The 26,612-nt window shown below is 41.7% G+C and overlaps 1 protein-coding gene across 1 annotated transcript in view; it reads left to right on the top strand.

Annotated features, from left to right (window-relative positions):
• Window positions 1-5,491: 5,491 nt before the first annotated feature.
• Window positions 5,492-26,612, top strand: part of LOC123744717 (keratin-associated protein 10-4) — a 39,066-nt gene continuing 17,945 nt past the window's right edge. The window contains exons 1-12 of the mRNA XM_045724370.1: window positions 5,492-5,771; window positions 5,872-5,904; window positions 10,333-10,390; window positions 10,655-10,797; window positions 10,948-11,082; window positions 11,720-11,910; window positions 12,012-12,043; window positions 12,537-12,667; window positions 15,925-16,025; window positions 16,776-17,005; window positions 23,559-23,881; window positions 24,133-24,189. Of these exons, the coding sequence (XP_045580326.1) occupies window positions 5,732-5,771; window positions 5,872-5,904; window positions 10,333-10,390; window positions 10,655-10,797; window positions 10,948-11,082; window positions 11,720-11,910; window positions 12,012-12,043; window positions 12,537-12,667; window positions 15,925-16,025; window positions 16,776-17,005; window positions 23,559-23,881; window positions 24,133-24,189 (1,474 nt within the window). The 5' untranslated portion in view covers window positions 5,492-5,731. The remainder of the gene's footprint in view (window positions 5,772-5,871; window positions 5,905-10,332; window positions 10,391-10,654; window positions 10,798-10,947; window positions 11,083-11,719; window positions 11,911-12,011; window positions 12,044-12,536; window positions 12,668-15,924; window positions 16,026-16,775; window positions 17,006-23,558; window positions 23,882-24,132; window positions 24,190-26,612) is intronic.

Genomic DNA, 26,612 nt, shown 5'->3' with positions numbered 1-26,612 from the left:
CCAGGGGTGGAAGCACTACAAATCTTTTTCACCACCTAAAACAGTGGCACAAACTGCAATACGAAGAGTGTGTGAAACTACGCGCTGCAGAAGCCCCAGCCGCCGAAACCCGAAAAAGCTCCAGCCCCGAAACAAAGCTCACTGCAAACTTCATTTTCCCGCAGTGTGCCTTATGAAAAGAAAATTGGCAAGTGGTGTACTATAACTAAAGCGGTGTCCTATCACATTGGTAAAGATATGGTCCCTGTTGCAACTGTGGAACAAGTCGGATTCAAAAAGCTACTGAAAACTATGGACCCGAGATATGAGCTTCCCAGTCGCAACTACTTTGCACGAGAAGCACTGCCACAAATGTACACTGAAGTCAGGCACCTTATGGAGCTTTGATTTCAAAAAAGGTACTCCTGTTGTTATACAGTGTTTACATGTTATTGTTATTTGAACAGCTGAGCATTTAATCTGAACCAGGTGAAGAGCCCTGTTTATTATTTATTCATTTTAACTGTTCATTGAAATAGCCGGTTTCAATAAAACTACTTGAGACATGTCATATCTGGCTTTGACTTTGACTGAACATTTGCTCTCACTTTGCGGAAAAAATATTGGGATATATATCTTATATCGATATTCAGCCTAAATATATCGGGATATGACTTTTGGTCCATATCGCCCAGCCCTAACCTGAGCCCTGGGACCACGTCTCAGGACTACCTGGCCTGATCACTCCTTGCTGTCCCCAGTCCACCTGGTCATGCTGCTGCTCCAGTTTCAACCGTTCTGCCTGCGGCTACGGAACCCTGACCTGTTCACCGGACGTACTACCTTGTCCCAGACCTGACATTTACTCCTGAGATGCTGACCTGTTGCACCCTCTTGAACCACTGTGATTATTATTATTTGAGCCTGCTGGTCATCTATGAACGTTTGCCCATGTACTGTTATAATCTCCACCCGGCACAGCCAGAAGAGGACTGGATACCCCTCAGAGCCTGGTTCCTCTAGGTTCCTGCCTTTCTAGGGAGTTTTTCCTAGCCACCGTGCATCTGCATTGCTTGCTGTTTGGGGTTTTAGGCTGGGTTTCTGTACAGCACTTTGACATCGGCTGATGTTGAAAGGGCTTAATGAATAAAATTTGATTGCATACGGCCGAGTACATCATTGAGTAGAAGCTTACTGCCATCCAGGATCTACTGTATATACTAGGCGGTGTCAGAGGAAGAGCAAAAAAAATGGTCTAAGACTCCAGTCACATTGTAAAGTATGTCATTTCAATAGTGTTGCGATATCAGATGTCATGGAGTAACAAACTTTAAGATGGATTTGATACTATCTCTGCAAAAGGCAACTTTTACCTGGGGGCATGCTTTGTAGACCCTTCAAAGGTGTTCCGATACCTGGTCCCCAAGAAAAAACCCACATGTTATGATAGCTTATAGACAGTAGTAGGCAAATGAAGGGAATAAGGTACAATAATAAGATGACTTTAATAGAAAATGACTCAAGTAAAAGTGAAAGTCACCCAGTAAAATACTAAGTAAATGTCATTGCTAAAATATACTTAAGTATCAGTGGTAAAAGTATACATTATTTGACCTTCCATATATTAAGCAAACCAGACAGCACGATTCTGTTATTTTATTTAAGAAATAACCAGGGGAACACTCCAACAATCAGACATCATTTACAAATGAAGCATGTGTTTAGCGAGTCCGCTAGATCTGAGGCAGTAGGGATGACCAGGGATGTTCTCTTGATAAGTGTGTGAATTGGACCATTTTCCTGTCCGGCTCAGCATTTGAAATGAAACAAGTACTTTTGTGTGCCAGGGAAACTGTATAGAGTAAAAAAATACATTATTTTATTTAGAAATGTAGTGAAGTAAAATTTGAAGTTGTGAAGAAACAGAGTAAAAGTACAGATACAAAATAAACCGATATATAAACGGAATGTAGTGGAGTAGTTTAAATACATTTTTTGTTAAGTAATTTACACCACTGGAATTGAAAGGAACACCTCAATTACCTCGACAAACCAGTACCTATGTATATAGCCTCGCTATTTTGATTTTACTACTGCTCTTTAAATATTTGTTAATTTTATCTCTTATTTTTTACTTAACACATTTTTCTTAAAACGAAATTGTTGGTTAAGGGCTTGTAAGTCAGCATTTCACTGTAAGGTTACACATGAAAACATGTTGTGACCTTGGTGTGACATTATTGAAGCTGTGCTGACACCTAGTGGACATTAAGAGGAACTACACCACGCGCACACACTAACCTTAAAACAGATGGGATGCTTTACATACGTTGCCCTTTTTTATTAGACACTAATATATATGTCCAATAAACAGACGTTCAAAAATCGGAATGTAAAGCACAAACGACTGGAAAGTTCTTCAAAAGCAACTATAGTGAATCAAGCATATTTAATACGTTGTAATTTATTTAATCTTTATTTAACTAGGCAAGTTGAACTAAACAACATCGACACAGACACAAGTTAGCTGATATTTGGGAAACAGGATTAACACAGAGAACTTGGCAAAATACAATGTATGTTTCAGTAATACGAGAAGGCTGGTATATACAGCATCATCGGTAACAATTGTGTACAATCCACCAAGCTAATAAAATACTGGGGCCGGCAGTCACTAGTTACATTTCAACCATAGCGATTCCCTAATTGAGGCGCAACAGAACTCACCAGCGAATGCAGGAATACCGGAAATAATAACTTAACCAACGAACAAGGAATGGTGGAGGCTACCAGAACGAAGAGACATTTTTCGGGATAAACGTGGTGAGTGAAAAACGTAATTACATAGCCCACTCTCTACCCGGTATCTCGTTCTACGACTTTGTATGCGTTGTTGGTTGGCAACCTTGACATTTACGGAGTTTTTTGGAACGGATTCGTGTTGGAACGTTCCACAAATTATACCCACCCCCATAGTCACATGTAGCTAGCTGCCTTTTCCCTTAGCCTAGTGACAAAGTTGTCAATGGACTACCCGTCCTCCTGTTCGCAACAACCGAAAACATAACGCTCGTAGATAACGTTCTTTGCTGGCTTAAAGTAATGTTCAAGAGCGTCAAGAAAAGCTGTAGCGTTACCTTGCTGAGCTGCTGTTAGGTTCAGGTTGTTTGTATACGTGTCGGCATTCAGTTCCCATTATAGTCGTCAAAGTGGCAGCCACTACCTCATCGTCCTTTTCCCGAAGTCCCGTTGCTAGTGCATAGTCCTCCCATTCACCTCTAAACGTATCCCAGTTTGTGCTTCATAACGGCGGGAGAGGGAATGTTCGCTGCCATGTCTAACCGGTGCTAACAACACTGAAGCTAACTAGCAAACTCACTCTAGCTAAGGACAATTCCGGCGTCCGGCGAAGTTTTACTCAAATAAGCATTGTTGGGGGGTAAACCAGAACAGGTGACTCTGACACCATGTTTGAATGTTAAATGACGAGACAGAGGCATTGATGCGAGTAACCAGTCTTGTTCAGTATATTGCAATACATCCGGGTATTTCAAGCACACCGGTAAAAACACTGGAGTTGCAGTAATTAACATTTACCAACAGATGGCAGCACTGTGCCATCTTACACCAATAACATTGTTTTCTCAGCTGTCCTTCCTCTCTCTCCTCGGCTGCTAAGTGTGTGACTGTGAGTGAGTTGGCTCTGGCCTCCCTCACGCATCTTTGGTTCATTGGTTGACACTGCGTGTCTGATTGACAGGAACAACAGGTGAGGCTGTTGGTCTGAGCAAGACAGTCAGAACGAATGTGTGTGCGCTTGACCATTTAGGCCTATATTATTATTATTTATTTATTTATTTTCGTTCTTTGAATTAGTTCATTCTATTCATTTAAAAATATATATATTCATTTTTATTTTATTTATTTTTTACATTTTATAAATACATTTGGCTCTTCTGATATGCGAGCCGGCTCCCAACGTTCACCTACAAGAGCTGGCTCTTAGAGCCGACTCTTTCGCGAATGATCCATCACTAGTCCAAAGCTTGGGGAAGGGCAGGTGCGCGAGACAACTTTACCAGCATCATAGCATAGGTATCGATGAATCGTTGTGAAATAAAGTATGAGTGATAGTGTAATTAATGTGTAATAACTATGTAAAAAATGTATGAACACGTTCAATTATTACGTGACGTGCAGTCAAATTCAGGTCCTGATTGGTCAACAAGCTCAAATAGTGTTATATGACACGTCAAATAATGTTATTTTGACGTGAATCTTTTTTGACACGTCAATATGTAACGCAGTTTGGGTCTTTTCGTGTCAAAAAGATACACGTCAAATAACATTGTGGAATTCCTTTCCTTCTTAATACGTTTGAGCCAATTAGATGTGTTGTGACAAGGTAGGGGTGGTATACAGATTTGGTAAAATACCAAGTCCATATTATAGCAAGAACAGCTCAAAGAAGCAAAGAGAAACAACAGTCCATCATTACTTTAAGACATGAAGTTCAGTCAATCCGGAAAATTTCAAGGACTTTCAAAGTTTCTTCAAGTGCAGTCGCAAAAACCATCAAGCGCTATGATGAAACTGGCTCTCATGAGGACCGCCACAGGAAAGGAAGGCCCAGAGTTATCTCTGCTGCAGAGGAAAAGTTCATTAGATTTGATTGCACCTCAGATTGCAGCCCAAATAAATCCTTCACAGAGTTCAAGTAACAGACACATCTCAACATCAACTGTTCAGAGGAGACTGCATGAATCAGGCCTTCATGGTCGAATTGCTGCGAAGAAACCACTACTAAAGGACACCAATAATAAGAAGAAACTTGCTTGGGCCAAGAAACACGAGCAATGGACATTAGACCGGTGGAAATCTGTCCTTTGGTCTGATGAGTCCAAATTTGAGATTTTTTTTGTTCCAACCGCCGTGTCTTTGTGAGACGCAGAGTAGGTGAACGGATGATCTCCGCATGTGTGGTTCCCACCGTGAAGCATGGAGGAGGAGGTGTGGGGGTGCTTTGCTGGTGACACTGTCAGTGATTTATTTCGAATTCAAGGCACACTTAACAAGCATGGCTACCACAGCATTCTGCAGCGATACCCCATCCCATCTGGTTTGCGCTTAGTGGGACTATCATTTGTTTTTCAACAGGACAATGACCCAACACACCTCCAGGCTGTGTAAGGGCTATTTGACCAAGAAGGAGAGTGATGGAGGGCTGCATCAGATGACCTGGCTTCCACAATCACCTGACCTCAACCCAATTGAGATGGTTTGGGATGAGTTGGACCGCAGAGTGAAGGAAAAGCAGCCAACAAGTACTCAGCATATTTGGGAACTCCTTCAAGACTGTTGGAAAAGCATTCCAGGTGAAGCTGGTTGAGAGAATTGTTGACCGGGGCAGCTCTAGCTGAGAAGAAATTTGACGAACTGACTTGTGGGAATGGTGGCATCCTATGACAGTGCCACTTTGAAAGTCACTGAGCTCTTCAGTACTGCCATTCTACTGCCAATGTTTGTCCATGGAGATTGCATGGTGGTGTGTGGCTGAAATAGCCGAATCCACTAATTTGAAGGGGTGTCCACATACTTTTGGTGATGTAGTGTAGTTTCCACCCTTGCAAAAATCGAGGAGTCGATTCGTTGCAGAAGTTGACTCCCCACCACTAGGTGCTTGTAGGTGGGGCTGAATTGGACTACTTATGTCAGTGCATCTTAGTTTTTCACCTATGAATGAGACTGCGTTATGGAAAGAAACACCATGACAACTCCACTACTGATGTTTGGTATGTGACCATCACTATCAAACTCTGCACATTTGCTCGAATTTGTGTGTACAATCTCTGGACTTCCTTTCCTTTACATTTGTTTGTTTCATTTGTGCAGTTCTTCTGACTCTACCTTGCTACAGCGCACATGGTAAGTGGAAAGCACTGTCATCTCTTGCATCTGTTTGTATGAGTTAAATGGGGCCAGCTGTTGAGAGGTGTAGGGCCGTGTGGGCTACTATTCTGCCTCTCAGATTGATGTGTGTACAGTATACAGCAGGGATAGTATTGTAATGTGGGCTCCTCTTCAGTTACGATAATCCCCAGTGGAATTCATTATTACTTATTGTTCTGTGGTTTGGACTTGAGCGTTTATGCATCATTGGAGTAAAAGTATAATTCATTTAGATTCTAGGTCTAAACTCTCAGAAACACTTTTGTAATCACTAGCTTGGATGGTACTCAAATCAAACAGGTCTCTGCATATAAATATTTAGGGGTATGGTTGGATGATAGGCTTTCTTTTAAAAAACATGTTACTGAATTGGGAAAAAAGCTCAAATTCAAGATAGGGTTCCTTTACAGAAACAGGGCTTGTCTGTCCTCCGTAAATAGAAAACAAATTGTGCAGGCTACTTTTATGTCCATTTTAGATTATGGTGATATTATCTATATGCATGCATCGGCAAACACTTTAAAACCACTGGATGCTATTTACCATTGTGCACTCAGGTTTATCACGGGTGATAGTTACAAAACTCATCACTGTATCCTATATCAACATGTGGGTTGGGCCTCTCTATCTGTGAGGCGAGAGCAACATGCTCTCTTGTTTATTTATAAAGCACTACTTTTAAAACTACCTCCATATATATCATCATTAATTTCCACTAGATATATTAATTTTAAAACCAGATCACAGATGTGGATTACATTAGAGACTCCTGCGGTCTCCACAGTTGGGTAGGACTGCCTTTAGTTCCTTTGCACCTTATTTTTGGAACAAACTGCAGATCCAACTTTAGTTAGACACTCTGGTGTCCCTTGCCCATTTAAAAAATGTTATGGAGGATCAATATGATGTTGTCTGTGATTGTTTCTGCTGAATTGTGTCTTTGTTTTGTATGTTTGAAATGTTCTTGTCTGTATGCCTAAAACTGTACATGTCAACATGTTTACACAGGGCACAGCCGTAAAAGAGATCCAGGTCTCAGTGTTTTCCCTGTTAAAATAAAGATTTAAACAAACAAACTAAAAAATCCCGGTACGGGAGCTGTATTTGCACACGCTTGCTATATTATTACATATACAATCCCTAGTATTAAATCAATTGGATCTCTGTGGACATAGTTGTAAAGATTTGTCATTTTACTTTTAAAATGCATTACCTTTTATTGTGGCATAAACACAACCAGTTTTGGTGTTTTCATCTGATTGTCAAACAGTCACTTCAAAGGGCTCCTTTACCAGGCTAGCAGCGCACATTCATCCACTTCCAACATATTTCAAGCCTCCAAACAGTGGTGAATGCAAAGAGACATCTGTTACACAAAACACCAAAAAGTGTAATGATATTTGCCGATTGTCATTAGGCCAGAATTGATGTGTCCACTCAGGCGGCGCGTGAGTTTCAAGTTTGGGGAAGCTAATGTTCACCATAGAAATGCACCTTAATAATAAAGCATTACATGCGCCATCACATTTGCAGACGTATGTAAGATAGCCTGCTATTCCTAATGTGATCAGTGCATTGGATATTCATAATTTAGGCTAATATAACTCAATCACTGTTCACAAAATGACCGTTCAATGCTTGGCTGAGCGCGTAGTGGGGAAGAGTTGGTCTAGGCTATAGCAGATACATTTATTATATTTTCTTTGCACGTGAAGAATTTTGTCTTTTATAAACACATTTCATGCGATTCTACTTCACTTTATATGACTGGAGACATTGAAATAATATTTTTTGATTAGACAAATGACAGGGTGGGCTACTCTACTGACACTTACAAACAGATCAATAAAAACAATGTCTGATTAGGGCTTGGTGGTATGGCCAAAATATCATGTCATGCTATTATTCATATTTTTTAACTAGGCAAGTCAGTTAAGAACAAATTCTTATTTTCAATGACGGCCTAGGAACAGGGGCAGAACGACAGATTTGTACCTTGTCAGCTCGGGGATTGCAACCTTTCGGTTACTAGTCCAACGCTCTAACCACTAGGCCACGGTGCTGGCGTAAAACAAAAAGGTATTTTATGTTTTTGAATAATAAAAGTTATAAAATTGCTTTGAGTAGTGTGTGACCCTAGGCTGGCAACACATACATTCTATGTGATTTCAATGGGTCTTTCCCCATGCTGATTGTTTTACAGTATACTGTTCAATTCAACTTCAACCCAAAATGTCTGCTGGTGCCAATATCCTAAGATGGGCTATAGGCCTACTGTTCGCTCAATTAAGGTGAGCATTTTGATACATTTCAAGACAGATTAGAGTTTTTTTCATTGCCTTCTCTTTACAGCAATAGCCATTTGCTTTCCAAACTACATTACCTATACAAAAGTACTGTATGTGGACACTCCTTCAAGCTCACAGAACGGGACCACCTAGTGCTGAAGCGCGTAAAAAAAATAGTCTGTCCTTGGTTGCAACACTCAATACAGAGTTCCGAACTGCCTCTGGAAGCAACGTCAGCACAATAACTTTATCGGGAGCTTCATGAAATGGGTTTCATAGCCGAACAGCTTAAGATCACTATGCGCAATGCCAAACGTCGGCTGGAGGGGTGTAAAGCTCGCCGCTATTGGACTCTGGAGCAGTTGAAACGTCTTCTCTGGAGTGAGGAATCATGATTCACCATCTGGCAGTACGACAGACGAATCTGGGTTTGGCGGATGCCAGGAGAACGCTACCTGCTCCAATGCATAGTGCCAACCGTAAAGTTTGGAGGAGAATGAATAATGGTATGGGGCTGTTTTTCATGGTTTGGGCTAGGCCCCTTAGTTCCAGTGAAGGGAAATCTTAACACTACAGCATACAATGAAATTCTAGATGATTCTGTGCTTCCAACTTTGTGGCAACAATTTGGGGACCAACACTTTACATGTTGTGTTTACATTTTTTTTCATTGTAGCTAGTTGAAAAGCGAAGTACATGTGCGTCAAGTATGGAAAATGTGTGCTAGACATCCGGCAAAACAAAACGTTTATTCATCTGGTGGACATCGGGCATTACTTTCACCCCTGTGCATCATGTACCTTACTTCCCTGACAGAGTTCTGCTTGTATAGGGATATATGCAATCTACACTAATCAAAAATATGAACGCAACAAAAGTCCCCAGAAATTTTCCCAACAACACAAAAAGCTTATTTCTCACACATTTGGTGCACAAATGTGTTTACATCCCTGTTGGTGAGCATTTCTCCTTTGCCAAGATAATCCATCCACCTGACATTTGTGGCATATCAAGAAGCTGATTAAATAGCATGATCACGACACAGGTGCAAAATAAAATCTCATTCTGATTGTCAGGCACGTCGTAAAAAGTGGACCAAGGCGCAGCGGGTATCGTGCTCATCTTCCTTTTTTATTTGGATAAACGTGAACACTTAACAAAAATAACAAACAACGACGAAAACCAGTCCCGTAAGGCTACACAGCTATACATGGAACAACTACCCACAAACACAGTGACAAAAACTCCCTACTTAAATATGGCCTCCAATTAGAACCAATGAAGAACAGCTGCTTCCAATTGAAGGTCAAACCAAACCTGAACATAGAAATAGACTAAATAGACATTCAAACATAGAAATAGACAACATAGAACATTACCCAAGACACATAAATCAAACACACCCCTGCCACGTCCTGACCATACTATATTAACAAAATGACCCCTACTGGTCAGGACGTGACACTGATTGGCTGGGCCTGGCTCCCAAGTGGGTGGGTCTAAGGCCTCTCAGGCCCACCCATGTCTGCGCCCTTCAAAGTCATGTGAAATCCATAGATTAGGGCCTAATGAATTTATTTCAGGTGACTGATTTCCTCATATGAACTGTAACTCAGTAAAATTGTTGAAATTGTTGCATGTTGTGTCTTATATTTTAGTTCAGTATAGATAGTAAGTCAGTGAAATGAGTTACTCTAAACAGTATAGCCTTCTAGGGCATACTAATGAATGTGTTTTTTATAGTTGCTTTGGAGATATTAAGCCTGCAGAGAACTTTAAGGAGCGCTAACTGCAGCCATAGGTACCGTTGCTTCCTGACATACCTTACTCAGTTTTTCAGGCATTTTATCATAGAATTATCTTTATGCGTTTTATCCTAATCAACTTCAGTCACTAATAGGCAGTTGTAATATGCGATTTTAAAGCGATAAATTATTTATTGCTTTACAATTTACTTATTTTTTTTTACTGTAAAGCAATTTACAGTTACAATATTTTCTTAGTGTGTGTTTTGCAAATATCACACTTAGATTAATAGCATGATCTGAGATAGAGCTTCTCACAGAATACGTAGCCAGGACATTGTCTTGATGTGGGGATGTTACTTGTCTCACAGGGCAGGTCAATCCTTTTGGAATTCCAGTCTCCGTCCATGCTGGGAAGTTCTACGGCACGTGAGTATAGCAAGTGCCCTTATGATCTCTGCTCTGGTTAGAAGCTGCCCTTGGGCCCAGATCTTTAGTGGGGTTATGCAAAACTGACCTTAACAGTGTTTAGGGGCAACTTCATCCTACTACCTTTCTTTAATTAAGATGTGTCATCATGATGTAACTGTATGTGTGAGCATTGTGACTCCACTTTGTCTATGTCGAGTTTATGTGCTGCATATAGATGAAGATAATGCCCTCTAGACATGAAGATGAGTCTCTACCTTTCAGGTCTCCCAGAGATCACGTCTGCGGCGGGCTGAATTATGACGTTCTAGAATACACCTGCTGTGAAGGAGTACCTCATAACGGGGCGGGGCTGTCCTGCTGTGGAAACAGGGCCTTTAACCTCACCCAGGCTTCCTGTTGTGAAGGTGATATAGACAGTCGCATCTCCTAGCGGTATCCCACAAAATCTATTCACTTAAACCTGGTAACTGGGTTAAAATCATCGTTTTTTCAGCACCTCCTGAATTTGAATTGATATGCTGTGTGGGTGTTTATCTGTGATTCAACCATTGCAGGTCAACTGACTCTGAATGTGAGCCAGCTGGTGTCAGATTGCTGTGGGTTTAGGGCCTACGACCCACTCAACCAACTGTGTTGTGACTCACGGATACTAAACAGGACCCATCCCCATGCCAAGTGTTGTGGAAAAGGTCTGTGAGGTCCGGTCTATTGACGTGTTTGCTGTCATCATTGATGATGTAGTTGTGTTTGTTTTATTCTCCCCAAAGGCATAAACAGAGGTGGTGTTGTCGTGTGCATTTCAAACTGTCTTTTTCAATCTGCCTATAGCAGGCAATATATTATTACCCCACTCTGCAGTCTATTAAAGCCAAAAAAGGTGAACATGCTTGTGTTCCTTGCTAGAAACCTTTAGGTAGGTTAATATATAATGAAAAGAAAAATTGTCGGAATGGTTTTTCATTGCACTTTTTATTTCTTACATTTTCAACGCCTGTATTCGCAGATGTCTTCCTCGAAATAAATGTAGCCTAGGCAAGAATATTCTGTTGTGTGCCTTAAACTTATTTGCACTGTAATTTATTTGGTTTATTTCGTACTTGTTTTGTTTACTTTATTGGTTTTGTAATTTGTAGCCTATCCAAATGTAGGTTTATAGGCAACGTTTATGCTGACTCCCTGTGACAACATCATTTCCCAGCTGCACCTCATGGTTTCTATGCTCACTCACTCCCCTTCACAATGTCAAGCTTGTAACACTTGAGCACTTGAAAGCACTTCTGTGCTTTTAACAGTACATCTCATCAATTGTTATTACTTGTCCCACAGAGTGTTACGATGAAGACCACCAGCTTTGCTGTGGAAATATTGTCAAAGGAAGGAAGGTCCTGACCAAAATGTCCAGTCACCACCGATGCTGTGGAGACCACCAGTTTGACCAGCAAAGCCACTGCTGCTGCTCTGAACCACTGTCCCCAGAGCCTCTCAATGCAAGCTGCTGTGAACCATCAAGTTCTAATGTTAGTGAAAAGCCAACCTGCTAGTTTTGTATGGCTGTAATGAAACTTCACATTATGATAGTTTGTCATCTTTGTGTGTATTTTGTTCTCTATTTTTTCAGCTGACGGAAATTGATGCGAGTTCTCCAAACTGGTAAAGGTTGCCTTCATCCGTATAAAGAACCTCATACCGTCTCACTTTTCTTTATTCAATGTTCAATTCAACCATTTCATTAACAGTCAGGGTTTCAAATAATCATTTTGATGTCTTAGTTGCTAAAAGCCACGTTGGGGGTGGCATCCATTTCAAATGATGCGATATCATTTAAAAAACGACCACTACATGTCAATAGATTTTAAATGAACTGAACATCTGCAGGTGTCAGGGATTGCTTTATTTTCCTTGTGGCTTTTGATCGAGGCCCGAGATATTGAATGGCCTGCCAACAAGCACAAGAAGGGAGTTTAACTGGTAACTTTTTGTCTGTAGAAAAAGAGTGGTGGAATAATTAGAAACGTGACGATGATTGTTTTTTAGCATGGTTTTTCACAACTATGTTTGTGTACATATACGTTTATTGTTTGTTTATGTATGTGTAGGTGCATGTGTTTGTATTGCATCTCTCTCGCTCTCTGCATGCCTCCAGTATGCCAGGGGAGAGGCCCTGTGGTCGAGGTGCCTGTTTTAACCCAACAACAGAGAGTTGCTGTGTGAACACTACATCTCTCCAAGGGAAGCGTTACTTGCGTCACCAGACCTGCTGTGAAGGAATACCATGTAAGACAGCACAAGGTGTCAAACTAGTTTTATTTATTTTTGTTTTTATTGGAAGGGGCAATAGGCTGGTGGGAAGAGCTATAGGTATCCTCCCATGAACACCATTTTTGTTTAGTGTTTTTAACGTATTGTAGACTCGTCAACAGAGATGTTAGCATCTTCCACAGATTTCTGTAAGTCTTTAGCTGACACTAGGATTCTTCTTAACCTCATTGAGCATTCTGCGCTGTGTTCTTGCAGTCATCTTTGCAGGACAGCCACTCCTAGGGAGAGTAGCAACAGTGCTGAAATTTCTCCATTTTATAGACAATTTGTCTTACCGTGGACTGACATTTAGAGATACTTTTGTAACCCTTTCCAGCTTTATGCAAGGCAACAATTCTTAATCTTAGGTCTTCTGAGATCTCTTTTGTTCGAGGCATGGTTCACATTAAGGCAATGCTTCTTGTGAATAGCAAACTCAAATTTTGTGAGGGTTTTTTATGAGGCAGGGCAGCTCTAACCAAAATCGACTAACTCGTCTCATTGATTCGACTCCAGGTTAGTTGACTCCTAACTCTAATTAGCTTTTGGAGAAGTTATTAGCCTAGGGGTTCACATATTTTTCCAACCTACACTGTGAATGTTTAAATGAGGTATTCAATATAGACAAGGAAAATACAATAGTTCGTGTGTTATTAGTTTCAGCACACTGTGTTTGTCTATTGTTGTGACTTAGATGAAGGTCAGATCAAATTTGATCTCAAATTTATGCAGAAATCCAGGTTATTCCAAAGGGTTCACATACTTTTTCTTGCAACTGTAAGTTAAACTATCGTCTGTCGCATCACGGTGTTATTGCCATCGACGATGTCTGTCAAACATCATTGATTTCTGATTTATATCGTAATATTGTCCAACCCTAACCCTCAATCCTTACATCATAGCACATTGAGTTTGATTTACAGCCATTCCTCTAAAATAATGAATAGATTTTAAACAAAAAAAAACGTTATGTTCGTCATAGATGGACAACAGTGATATGGGGTGAAAGGTGGGTTCCTAACAAGTTCAGGAAGCCAAGCAAGAGCTCTGTGTAACGTTCACAGCAGTTGGGGCAAGAGAGACCTTTAGAAAATATGTACATTTCTCTAACACTAAACATACAAATATGTATTTTACAGTTATAAGGAAGGTGAAATCTCATAGTTAGTGGTTTTATAATTGTATTATACTATATTTAGAAAGCATAGAAGTAATTTCAAGCCTTATTCATACAGTTTTGTTGAATAGGAAATATGTTTGTACTGTGTACTTGAGCTTGTGTCCTGAAAAGTGACTACACTAGCAATTTATAACTATCTTTACTAGAGAGGTGAGATTTTAACGTTTCTTGGAGTATGCAGCGTTACTAGTTATTGTTTATGGTCCTCTCATGAGACATAATTACTTTCGGAAATTACATTTTAGATTACATATAGTTACATTTGACTTTTTAAAGAAGGATTTTCCAAGCCTTGAGACAATTGAGATATGCGTGTATATGTGTGCCATTCAGAGGATGAATGGGCAAGACAAAATATTCAAGTGCCTTTGATTGGGGTATGCTAGTAGGGGCCAGGTTAGTGTGTCAAGCATGAGGTTTAAGTGTCTGTCCTATATCTAGGAGATATAAGAAAGCTTAGAAAATATATATACAGTGCATTTGGAAAACATTCAGACCCCCTCCCTTTTTCAAAATGTTGTTACGTTACAGCCTTATTCTAAAATTGTTAAATTGTTTTTCAATCTACATCACCTTTGGCAGCAATTACAGCCTTGAGTCTCCTTCTATATGATGCTACAAGCTTGACACACCTGTATTTGGGGAGTTTTTCCCATTCTTCTCTGCAGATCCTCTCAAACTCTGTCAGGTTGAACATCTCTCCAGAGATGTTCGATCGGGTTCAAGTCCGGGCTCTGGCTGGGCCCCTCAAGGACATTCAGAGACTTGTCCTGAAGCCACTCCTGCATTGTCTTGGCTGTGTGCTTGGGGTTGTTGTCCTGTTGGAATGTGAACCTTTGCCCCAGTCTGAGGTCTTGAGTGCTCTGGAGAAGGTTTTCGTCAAGGATCTCTCTGTACTTTGCTCCGTTCATCTTTTTCTCGATCCTGACTAGTCTCCCAGTCCCTGCTGCTGAAAAACATCCCCACAGCATGATGCTGCCACCACGCTTCACCGTAGGGATGGTGCCAGGTTTCCTCTAGATGTGACGCTTGGCATTCATGCCAAAGAGTTCAATCTTGGTTTCATCAAACCAGAGAATCTTGTTTCTCATGGTCTAAGAGTCCTTTAGGTGCCTTTTGGCAAACTCCAAGTGGCCTGTCATGTGCCTTTTACATTACATTTTAGTCATTTAGCAGACGCTCTTATCCAGAGCGACTTACATTTCATTTCATACATATATATTTTTTTTCTTCTCCATCCTGGCCCCCCGTGAGAATCGAACCCACAACCCTGGCGTTGCAAACACCATGCGTTGCAAACACCATGCTCTACAGGGAAGGAGTGGCTTCTGGCCACTCTACCATAAAGGCCTGATTGGTGGAGTCCTGCAGAGATGGTTGTCCTTCTGGAAGGTTCTCCCTTCTCCACAGAGGAACTCTGGAGCTCAGGTTCTTGGTCACCTCCCTGACCAAGGCCCTTCTCCCCCCAATTGCTCAGTTTGGCCGGGCAGCCAGCTCTAGGAAGAGTCTTGGTGGTTCCAAACTTCTTCCGTTTAAGAGTGATGGAAGACTGTGTTCTTGGGGACCTTTAATGATGAAGAAATGTTTTGGTACCCTTCCCCAGATCTTTGCCTTGACACAATCCTGTCTTAAGAGCTGTAGGGACAATTTATTTGACCTCATGGCATGGCTTTTGCTCTGACATGCACTGTCAACTGTGGGACCTTATATAGACAGGTGTGTGCCTTTCCAAATCATGTCCAATCCAATCAAGTTGTAGAAACATCTCAAAGATGATCAATGGAAACAGGATGCACCTGAGCTCAATTTGGAGTCTCATAGGCAAGGGTCTTATATCTTATGTAAATAAGGCATTTCTGTTTTTTAATACATTTGCAATCATTTCTAAAAACCTGTTTTCGATTTTATCAATTTTAGAATAAGGCTGTAACGTAACAAAATGTGGAAAAAGTCTAGGGGTCTGAATACCTTCTGAATTCTATAGCAAACTAGTATTTTTTTCATGTGGGTCATCACCATCTCTGTCCTCCCTCCTTCCCATCTCTCTAACCAGGTCCCTACAATGTTGCTAGCTGTGGCTCTCAGGTTTACAATCCAGTTATCAACATCTGCTGTGCCGGACAGCTTTCTAATAGGGTGCTTGGGAAAAACCTGGTGAGTCCATTAGCCCACAGAGCTTAGGCCTACAGCTACATTTAGTTCACTGAACCTCCTCTGCAACATAAAAATTTGTTCTAATCTCAGTCAAATTAAAGTAAAACAGCTAAATCATCCACCCACTTGTTGAGTAGTTGTTTGTCAAGGCATGAAGACAATGCTGTACTGTAAACGGATGTGTTTGTAAAAAACTTTACTGGTGAAAATAACTAAAAGTGTCAAACTATACGTTGTCCACAGACTAGTTTCAATACACTCAGAATGTTTAGACAGGGCCCCAGTTGGAAGAGGGTGTCCTATACTCAATGCCAATATTCTAGAGTGCTGTTTGATCTAAAAGTCTATCACGGAGAAAATCTGCCCCATGATTTGCCAGTAACAATGACTCTTTATAGTGGTGATTGCTTTACTTTGGCTACATGCTGTACTATGTCATTTTCCCCATTCCACAACCAATTAGAGTAGAGCAGTTCCTCTTCAGTGTGAGAGTGTACCTGACGGGTAACGAGAGCTCTCTTTGGGTCTCTTTTCTATCACGGCACTCTGTTGGTAGAAGATGTGTGCACAGGTTTACTGGTAAGAAAGTCAGACTTTCTTTTCTAGCGTTTTGACTTTCTTTTGTGATTGTGTGTGAATTTTGTGTATGTGCATGCTACGGTTTGTGAGTGCATGATGTCTGTATGTGTGTCTGTTATTCGTGCGTATGTGTGTGTTGATACCCTGCTGACTGGTGTGTGTCTCTCCCAGTGCTGCGGTACAACTCCCTATGCTGTAGAGGAACGACGGGTGCTGTGCTGTAACCAGACGTTGCACCGTGGGGTGGAGGCTGGGCACCAGTGCTCCCCAGGTGGCCACTTGTATCTGCCATCCCGTGAAATGGTGTGTGAGTCACACGTTCATCTCAACAATCCAGGCAAACACTGCTGTGGAGAGGAGACATACAACCCTAAGGATGAAATCTGCTGCAACGGACTGAAGTGAGTTGCTCTGTAGGGTGGAAACTGTAGGTAGTTGAACCTAGCCAGGCAGTTTATCCTGAAGACGTGGGGTTATCACTGCAAGCACAGTTCAGAGTGCCTAAGCGCTAACGATTAGATCACTTCATCTTCAACAGAATGTATCCAGCCTCCCCTGTCCAAGTGATGATGCAATCCCACTAGGCACGTCAATTCAACATATCTATTCTACGTTGGTTCAACGTGATGTCATTGAAATCACGTGGAAACAATGTTGATTCAACCAGTGTGTGCGTGTGCATCTTTGTACTATAACTAACCGTGGAATATATTTTCCAACCATCAGAGACTGGGTTTGCGTCGTTGTATGTTTATGTCTGGGAAACATGAATGGATGCGATTGTGATGAAAAAAAACATACCCACATTCCCAGGCCCACTACCGTAGATTTTGGAGAATTCCGTTGGCGAATTCCGTGGGCTGCTTAATGGAATGCACTAAGTCATACAAACCACTGACTCCCAGAGGTTGTCTACCGCTGCAGCCAAAGGTCTAAGGGTCTCCTCCCATTCTGTACTTCACTTCCCTTTTTCCAGTCAGAGGCATTCAGACAGACTGCCAGACATCTAAGAGAGGTGGTGTGTCTGCTTCGGGGTCTCTGAGGAGACCAGACACCTGTTTTGGTTTGGGGGGTGGGTCGTTGTTTTTGTCTGCCTAGCCCTGTTGTGTGACTTGTGCTTGACCTCAGTGTCTGACTCTAGGAGGAAGCTGGTTGATTCCTGTTTGGGATTTGAGGAATGTTATTAATGTACATTCCATGTAAATATTGGCTGAAGTGTGTTTATAGGGAATACAGAAGAATGTACCATGTCTGAGGTGATCCATGATGCGGATGGGAATAATATATTTTTTTAAAGCACTACTACTTGTTTTGACTCTGTACAGTGGCTTCACACACTGATCTAAAGTCTGTGGAAACGTGGTCGAACACATTAACAAACAATGCTCCAATGTTATAGGCTCTCACCCTGTCATTCAAAATGTGGGTCGTGAAACCTGGTTAGGTCCCCACGAAGTTGCATGGCAGTCTGAATTTATACAGATGCCAATTCTCAATACTTTAGTCATGGAAAATGTATGGAGTAAAAAGTACATTATTGTCTTTTGTAAAGTAAAAGTTGTCAAAAATATAAATAGTAAAGTACAGATATTTTATTTCATTTAACCTTTATTTAACTAGGCAAGTTAGTTAAGAACAAATTCTTATTTACAATGATGGCCTGGGATTAAATGATGGCCTTGGATCAAATTCTTATTTACAATGACGGGGGCTGGGATTAAAAAAAATTATAAAAAATAACAAATATAGGACAAAACACACATCACGACAAGAGAGACAACACAACACTACATAAAGAGAGACCTAAGAAAACAACATAGCAAGGCAGCAACACATGACAACACAGCATGGTAGCAACACATAACAACAGCATGGTAGCAACACAACATGGTAGCAGCACAAAACATGGTCCAAACATTATTATGCACAGACAACAGCACAAAGGGCAAGAAGGTAGAGACAACAATACATCACGTAAAGCAGCCACAACTGTCAGTAAGAGTGTCCATGATTGAGTCTTTGAAAAAAAGAGATTGAGATAAAACTGTCCAGTTTGAGTGTTTGTTGCAGCTCGTTCCAGTCGCTAGCTGCAACGAACTGAAAAGAGGAGCGACCCAGGGATGTGTGTGCTTTGGGGAGCTTTAACAGAATGTGACTGGCAGAACGGGTGTTGTATGTAGAGGATGAGGGCTGCAGTAGATATCTCCGATAGGGGGGAGTGAGGCCTAAGAGGGTTTTATAAATAAGCATCACGCGACGGGTAAACAGAGATGACCTGTTTACAGAGGAGTATAGAGTGCAGTGATGTGTCCTATAAGGAGCATTGGTGGCAAATCTGATGGCTGAATGGTCGAGAGCACCCTTACCTGCTGATCTATAAATTATGTCTCCGTAATCTAGCATGGGTAGGATGGTCATCTGAATCAGGGTTATTTTGGCAGCTGGGGTGAAAGAGGAGCGATTACGATAGAGGAAACCAAGTCTAGATTTAACTTTAGCCTGCAGCTTTGATATGTGCTGAGAGAAGGACAGTGTACTGTCTAGCCATACTCCCAAGTACTTGTATGAGGTGACTACCTCAAGCTCTAAACCCTCAGAGATAGTAATCACACCTGTGGGGAGAGGGGCATTCTTCTTACCAAACCACATGCCCTTTGTTTTGGAGGTGTTCAGAACAAGGTTAAGGGTAGAGAAAGCTTGTTGGACACTAAGAAAGCTTTGTTCTAGAGCATTTAACACAAAATCGGGGATCTGTTAGTGTGCCCCTGGCTATCCGTAAATTTAAAAAACAAGATAATGGTGCCATCTGGTTTGCTTAATATAAGACATTTTGAAATTATTTATACTTTTACTCTTGATACTTAAGTATATTTTAGCAATTACATTTACTTTTGAGTTTTAATGACTCCAACCTAAGTGTATGTAAACTTCCGACTTCAACTGTAGATTGATTAGCCAGATCTGTTTTTGGTCCAATAGCATATTTAAAATAATCCATCTTCCTTGCAGAGCTGTTTTCACAGTTTGCACAATCGGATCATTTTTACATTTACATTTTAGTCATTTAGCAGACGCTCTTATCCAGAGGATCAAAATGTGTATTAATTGGTATAATCACCCCTTTTGAGTTTCTTTGCCCATGACACAAATATATTTCTCCTTCCCAGTCCTTTTCCCACCCAACCTCATCTGTATTTGTAGAATGAGTTTCCTGTAAACAATAGATATTATATTCTCTTTTAGCCATGTAAAATGTATCTTCTTTTTTTATGATCTGCTAAGCCATTACAATTATAACTGCCTATACTTATTTCCAGACTTACCATAATGATACACAAGTTTCAATTATACTTACCACAACCAATGTTTGTAAACGTACAATTAAAAAGCACCACGATGATTTAGTGTCAAAAAATGGCGCCGACGAGGATGGCTGACGATTTACATGCCCGTAATCAATTGTGCTATTTTGTTCGTTTTTTGCGTTGTTTGAAACTTATTTTTTTAACTTATTTTGTACATAATGTTGCTGCTACCGTCTCTTATGATCGAAAATAACTTCTGGACATCAGAACTGGGATTACTCACCACGGACTGGAAGAAGCTTTTTCATTTAAGGAGTCCGACGAGAAAGATGTACTGCTCTCCCAGATCCCCGCCTTTTGCGTGAAGAAAAGACGGCGGAAAAGAGGACACAGATCAGGCTGCCTTTTGAGAATCCGTAGGTGAGCGAGTAAACTCTCATTGCCATCAATTCTACTTGCTAACATGCAATCATTAGAAAATAAAATAGATGACCTATGATTACGATTATCCTATTAACGGGACATTAAAAACGGTAATATCTTATGTTTCACCGAGTCACGGCTGAACGAAGACACGGACAATATAGAGCTGGAGGGATTTTCAATGCACTGGCAGAACAGAGACGCTACCTCTGGTAAGAGGAGGGGTGGGTCTTTTTGTCAATAACAGCTGGTGCACGATGTCTAATATTAAAGAAGTCTCGAGGTATTGCTCGCCTGAGGTAGAGTACCTCATGATAAGCTGTAGACCACACGATCTACCAAGAGAGTTCTCATCCATATTATTCGTAGCCGTCTATTTACCACCACAGACAGATGCTGGCACTAAGAACGCACTCAACCAACTCTATAAGGCCATAAGCAAACAAGAAAATGCTCACCCAGAAGCAGCACTCCTAGTGGCTGGGGACTTTAATGCAGGCAAACTTAAATCAGTTTTACCAAATTTTTACCAGCATGTCACATGTGCAATCAGAAGGAAAAAAATTCCAGACCACCTTTACTCCACACACAGAGATGCATACAAAGCTCTCCCCCGCCCTCCATTTGGCAAATCTAACCATAATTCTATCCTCCTGATTCCTACTTACAAGCAAAAATTAAAGCAGGAGGTACCAGTGACTCGCTCAATACGGAAGTGGTCAGATGGTGCGGTTGCTACGCTACAGGACTGTTTTGCTAGCACAGACTGGAATATGTTCCGGGATTCATCCAATTGCATTGAGGAGTATACCACCTCAGTCATTGGCTTCATCAATAAGTGCATCGACGTCATCCCCAAGGCTAGAGCTGCCGCTTTCAAGGAGCGGGACAATAATCCGGACGCCTATTAGAAATCCCGCTATGCCCTCAGACGAACTATCAAACAAGCAAAGCGTCAATACAGGATTAAGATTGAACCGGCTCTGACGCTAGTCAGATGTGGCAGCGCTTTAAAACTATTACGGACTACAAAGAGAAACCCAGACGCAAGCTGTCCAGTGACGCGGGCCTACCAGACGAGCTAAATGCATTTTATTCTCACTTCGAGGCAAGCAACACTGAAGCATGCACTAGAGCACCAGCTGTTCTTGATGACTGTGTGATAACGCTCTCGGTAGCCGATGTGAGCAAGACCTTTAAACAGGTCAACATTCACAAAGCCGCAGGTCCAGATGGATTACCAGGACGTGTACTCAAAGCATGCCCGGATCAACTGGTACATGTCTTCACTGACATTTTCAACCTCTCCCTGACTGAGTCTGTAATGCCTACATGTTTCAAGCAGACCACCATAGTCCATGTGCCCAAGGAAGCGAAGATAACCTTCCTAAATGATTACCGCCCGTAGCACTGACGTCGGTAGCCATGAAGTGCTTTGAAAGGCTGGCCATGACTCACATCAACAGCATCCTCCCGGATACCCTAGACCCACTCCAATTCGCATACCGCCCCAATAGATCCACAGATGACGCAATCTCAATCACACTCCACACTGCCCTTTCCCACCTGGACAAAAGGAACAGCTATGTGAGAATGCTGTTCATTGACTACAGCTCAGCGTTCAACACCATAGTGCCCACGAAGCTCATCACTAAGCTAAGGACCCTGGGACTAAACACCTCCCTCTGTAACTGGATCCTGGACTCCCTGACGGGCCGCCCCCAGGTGGTAAGGGTAGGTAACAACACGTTTGCCACGCTGATCCTCAACACTGGGCCCCCTCAGGGGTTTGTACTTAGTCCCCTGCTGTACTCCCTGTTCACTCACAACTGCATTTTGCAAACACGACTCCAACACCGTCATTAAGTTTGCTGATGACACAACAGTGGTAGGCCTGATCTCCGGCAAGATGAGACAGCCTTTAGGAAGGTCAGAGACGTGGTCGTGTGGTGCCAGGACAACAACCTCTCCCTCAATGTGAGCAAGACAAAGGAGCTGATCGTGGACTACAGGAAAAGGTGGGCCGAACAGGCCCCCATTAACATCAATAGGGCTGTAGTGGAGTAGGTCGAGAGTTTCATGTTCCTTGGTGTCCACATCACCAACGATCTATCATGGTCCAAGCACACCAAGATAGTTGTGAAGAGGACACAACAAAATCAGGAGACTGAAAAGATTTGGCATGGGTCCCCAGATCCTCAAAAAGTTCTACAGCCGCACTATCGAGATGTAATATTCCACCCACTAAGACCATCAGACCATCTGCCTGACTCATGACGCGCCTTTGCGTCCTAAGGCAAACCCTTGGCTGCCAATTAGCGTTGGCCAGAGGGAAATATGGGCAGTCCCATGATAACATAAATATCTATGAGGGTGCTTAAGAGAACTAACCAAATAACATGGAAAACAGTCAGAAAAAAATAAATAGTAGCAATAATTGATCATTTTAATATAAATAATAACAGCACAATCTTATAAATGCATGCTCATATTTTGAAAGTCCTAGCAAGGCTATAAGCATGTCAGCCCAGCCTGCTCAGTTAATTGGATTCAATTGTTAGAAACATTTTGAAAAAATGAAGAGAAAACAACCTAAATATATCACAAGACCAGTCCTTTTTTTTAATGTCCAATACATGCAAGACATATTTCATGTAGTCCTCATTATATCCTGTTGTTTTCCAACAAAAAAAAGGAAGGAAAAAAGAACAGATTCTAACGGCTGCTAATGACTGGAAGTAAAAATGTGTTTTAGGCATCACACTGCCCATAAAGGAATTCCCAAGTTGAACTTACAATCGACTCTGACACAGCCATGGCACGACAGCCAAGAATACATGCAGTGCTGACAATCCAGAGCGAGTGAACCTGTAAACCAACCCTCTCTCCACCCATACACGTTTTGTTTTTTATTCCACGGTCATTACTCATCACCTTGGCTGTTGTACACCTAGGCCTATATCATTAGGATCAATAATATAAAAGGTGGCATAAATAGTTTATATAGAAATATATAATTATACCTCTCTCACATAGAGAAGTGCTTCCATAAGCCAGTTATTGTGTTAGTTCTACCGTTAACTTTAATCAATTTATCCAAGTGTTAACTAACCCGCCACACACTAATAGAGACAACAACCCTGTTGACAATACCTAACACACCAGCAAATTGATATCGGAACAGCTCTCTTTCTATTGGGAGGTCAAATCTTTTTTCTCTGCACAGACACCGCAGGTTGGGAAACATGTCCTGCTGCGGAAGGAAGGGCTACAGCCCCAGCACGGGCCAGATGAAGTGCTGTGCAGGGACTCTGTACGACCTGCAGGTTCAGGGCATGCCCACAGAGGATGCCCAATGCTGTGGGAGTGTCCTGATGGAGGCCGGATCCACCTGCTGCTCCGCCCCAGGACTAGACCTGCTCTACCCTACCCAGTCAGGGTTCACCTGCTGTGGGCACCGCTACCCCAACTCCTCCCTGTGGTCTTGCTGCGCGGGGGTCCTGCACCCAAGGACTGAACGAAACACCACCAGCAAAAACATGATTCCAGGTCAGTGGGAACAGGATGAAATCCGAATTTGATTCCCATTTTTCATCGATCTATGATTTATGTCACAGTTTGAGTTGCGTCTGTTTATCTCTGAAAGGCCCTACGAAAGACCAACCCATAGGTCAGACGATTGATATGATGAGTCTATATGTAGTTCATAAAAGATAAAGGGGGTGTTTTTTGATGGGTCCCTGCCCGGATTCTGTCTCTGTCTAAGCCCATTTGATTAGACTGTTGTTTACTATCCTCAGGACCCAGGCTTCTACCACTGGGGGATTTGAAGACTGAAGATCTGTGTTACACCGAAGGTAAGGCCTCCAGTTTGAAGCACAGAATGAAGGAAACATGACTCTATACTTTGACCTTTAGCAAGAACAGTGGGAAGCACTTGAATCTACACTGAACAAAAATGTGGCCAACCGGCTGGATTCGGTCTTATGTAGCAAAATTTGAGGTAGTGTTTTTTTACATTGGATAAAAGTATAGACTCAGAGCTAGAAAATGGCATATCATGCACTAGAGTTGAGGAACAATGGGAAAGTAATTATGCTTTGAAAGTTGATACACTTGTAACCCCACTTTTGAGAAAATGGATGTTGAATGAATGTTTTGAATGTTTTGGTACCACTACTGGAGAGCTCTTCTTTGTCTACACCCATTCAGCATCGTTCACATCCTCTTAAGCCAGCCCCACCCTTCTCTTTAAGGATTCACATGTGAGGCTAAACAGAGTGAGTACACCTTGTGCTGGGGACAATAAAAGGCCTCTTTAAAATGTGCAGTTTTGTCACACAACACAATCCCAGAGATGTCTCAAGTTTTGAGGGAGCGTGCAATTGGCACACTGACTGCAGGAATGTCCACCAGAGCTGTTAATTTCTCTACCATAAACTGCTTCCAACATCGTTGTATATAATTTGGCAGTACGTCCAACCGGCCTCACAACCGCAGACCACGTGTAACCAGCCCAGGACCTCCACATCCGGCTTCTTCTTCGTCTGAGGGGTGGTTGGGAGGAGTAGTTCTGTCTGTAATAAAGCCATTTTGTGGGGGGAAATTATTTCTGATTGGCTGGGCCTAGCTCCCCAGTGGATCCCCTCCCAGGCCCAGCCATGGCTACACCCCTACACAGTGATGTGAATTCCATAGATTAGGGCCTAATTTATTTATTTAAATTGATTGATTTCCTTATATGAATCGTAACTTAGTCTAATCTTTGAAATTGTTGCATGTTCTGTTTATATTTCTGTTCAGTATACAGTTGAAGTCGGAAGTTTACTTACACTTAGGTTGGAGTCATTAAAACTCGTTTTTCAACCACTCCACAAATTTCTTGTTAACAAACTATAGTTTTGGCAAGTCGGTTAGGACATCTACTTTGTGCATGACACAAGTAATTTTTCCAGCAGTTGTTTACAGACAGATTATTTCATTTATAATTCACTGTATCACAATTCCAGTGGGTCAGAAGTTTACATACACTAAGTTGACTGTGCCTTTAAACAGCTTGGAAAATTCCAGAAAATGATGTCACGGCTTTAGAAGCTTCTGATAGGCAAATTGACATCATTTGAGTCAATTGGAGGTGTACCTGTGGAGGTATTTCAAGGCCTACCTTCAAACTCAGTGTCTCTTTGCTTGACATCATGGAAAAAATCCAAAGAAATCAGCCAAGACCTCAGAAAAAAAATGTAGACCTCCACAAGTCTGGTTCATCCTTGGGAGCAATTTCAAAACACCTGAAGGTACCACGTTAATCTGTACAACCAATAGTACGCAAGTATAAACACCATGGGACCACGCAGCCGTCGTACAGCTCAGGAAGGAGATGCGTTCTGTCTCCTAGAGATGAACGTACTTTGGTGCGAAAAGTGCAAATCAATCCCAAAACAACAGCAAAGGACCTTGTGAAGATGCTGGAGGAAACGGGTACAAAAGTATCTATATCCACAGTAAAACGAGTCCTATATCGACATAACCTGAAAGGCCGCTCAGCTCCAAAACCACCATAACAAAGCCATACTACGGTTTGCAACTGCCCATGGGGACAAAGATCGTACTTTTTGGAGAAATGTCCTCTCGTCTGATCAAACAAAAATAGAACTTTTGGCCATAATAACCATTGTTATAGTTGGAGGAAAAAGGGGGAGGCTTGCAAGCCAAAGAACACCATCCCAACCTTGAAGCATGGGGGTGGCAGCATCATGTTGTGGGGGTGCTTTGCTGCAGGAGGGACTGGTGCACTTCACAAAATAGATGGCATCATGAGGGAGGAGAATTATGTGGATATATTGAAGCAACATCTCAAGACATTAGGCAGGAAGTTAAAACCAATGGGTCTTCTAAATGGACAATGAGCCCAAGCATACTTCCAAAGTTGTGGCAAAATGGCTTAAGGACAACAAAGTCAAGGTATTGGAGTGGCCATCACAAAGCCCTGACCTCAATCCTATAGAAAATGTGTGGGCAGAACTGAAAAACCGTGTGCGAGCAAGGAGGCCTATAAACCTGACTCAGTTACACCAGCTCTGTCAGGAGGAATGGGTCAAAATTCACCCAATTTATTGTGGAAGGCTACCCGAAACGTTTGACCCAAGTTAAACAATTTAAAGGCAATGCCACCAAATACTAATTGATTGTATGTAAATTTCTGATCCACTGGAAATATGATAAAATAAATAAAAGCTGAAATATATAATTCTCTCTACTATTTTTCTGACATTTCACATGC

The sequence above is a fragment of the Salmo salar genome, chromosome ssa09, assembly GCF_905237065.1.
Source record: "Salmo salar chromosome ssa09, Ssal_v3.1, whole genome shotgun sequence".
Classification (NCBI taxonomy): Eukaryota; Metazoa; Chordata; class Actinopteri; order Salmoniformes; family Salmonidae; genus Salmo; species Salmo salar.
This window is presented reverse-complemented; position numbering and strand designations above follow the sequence as displayed.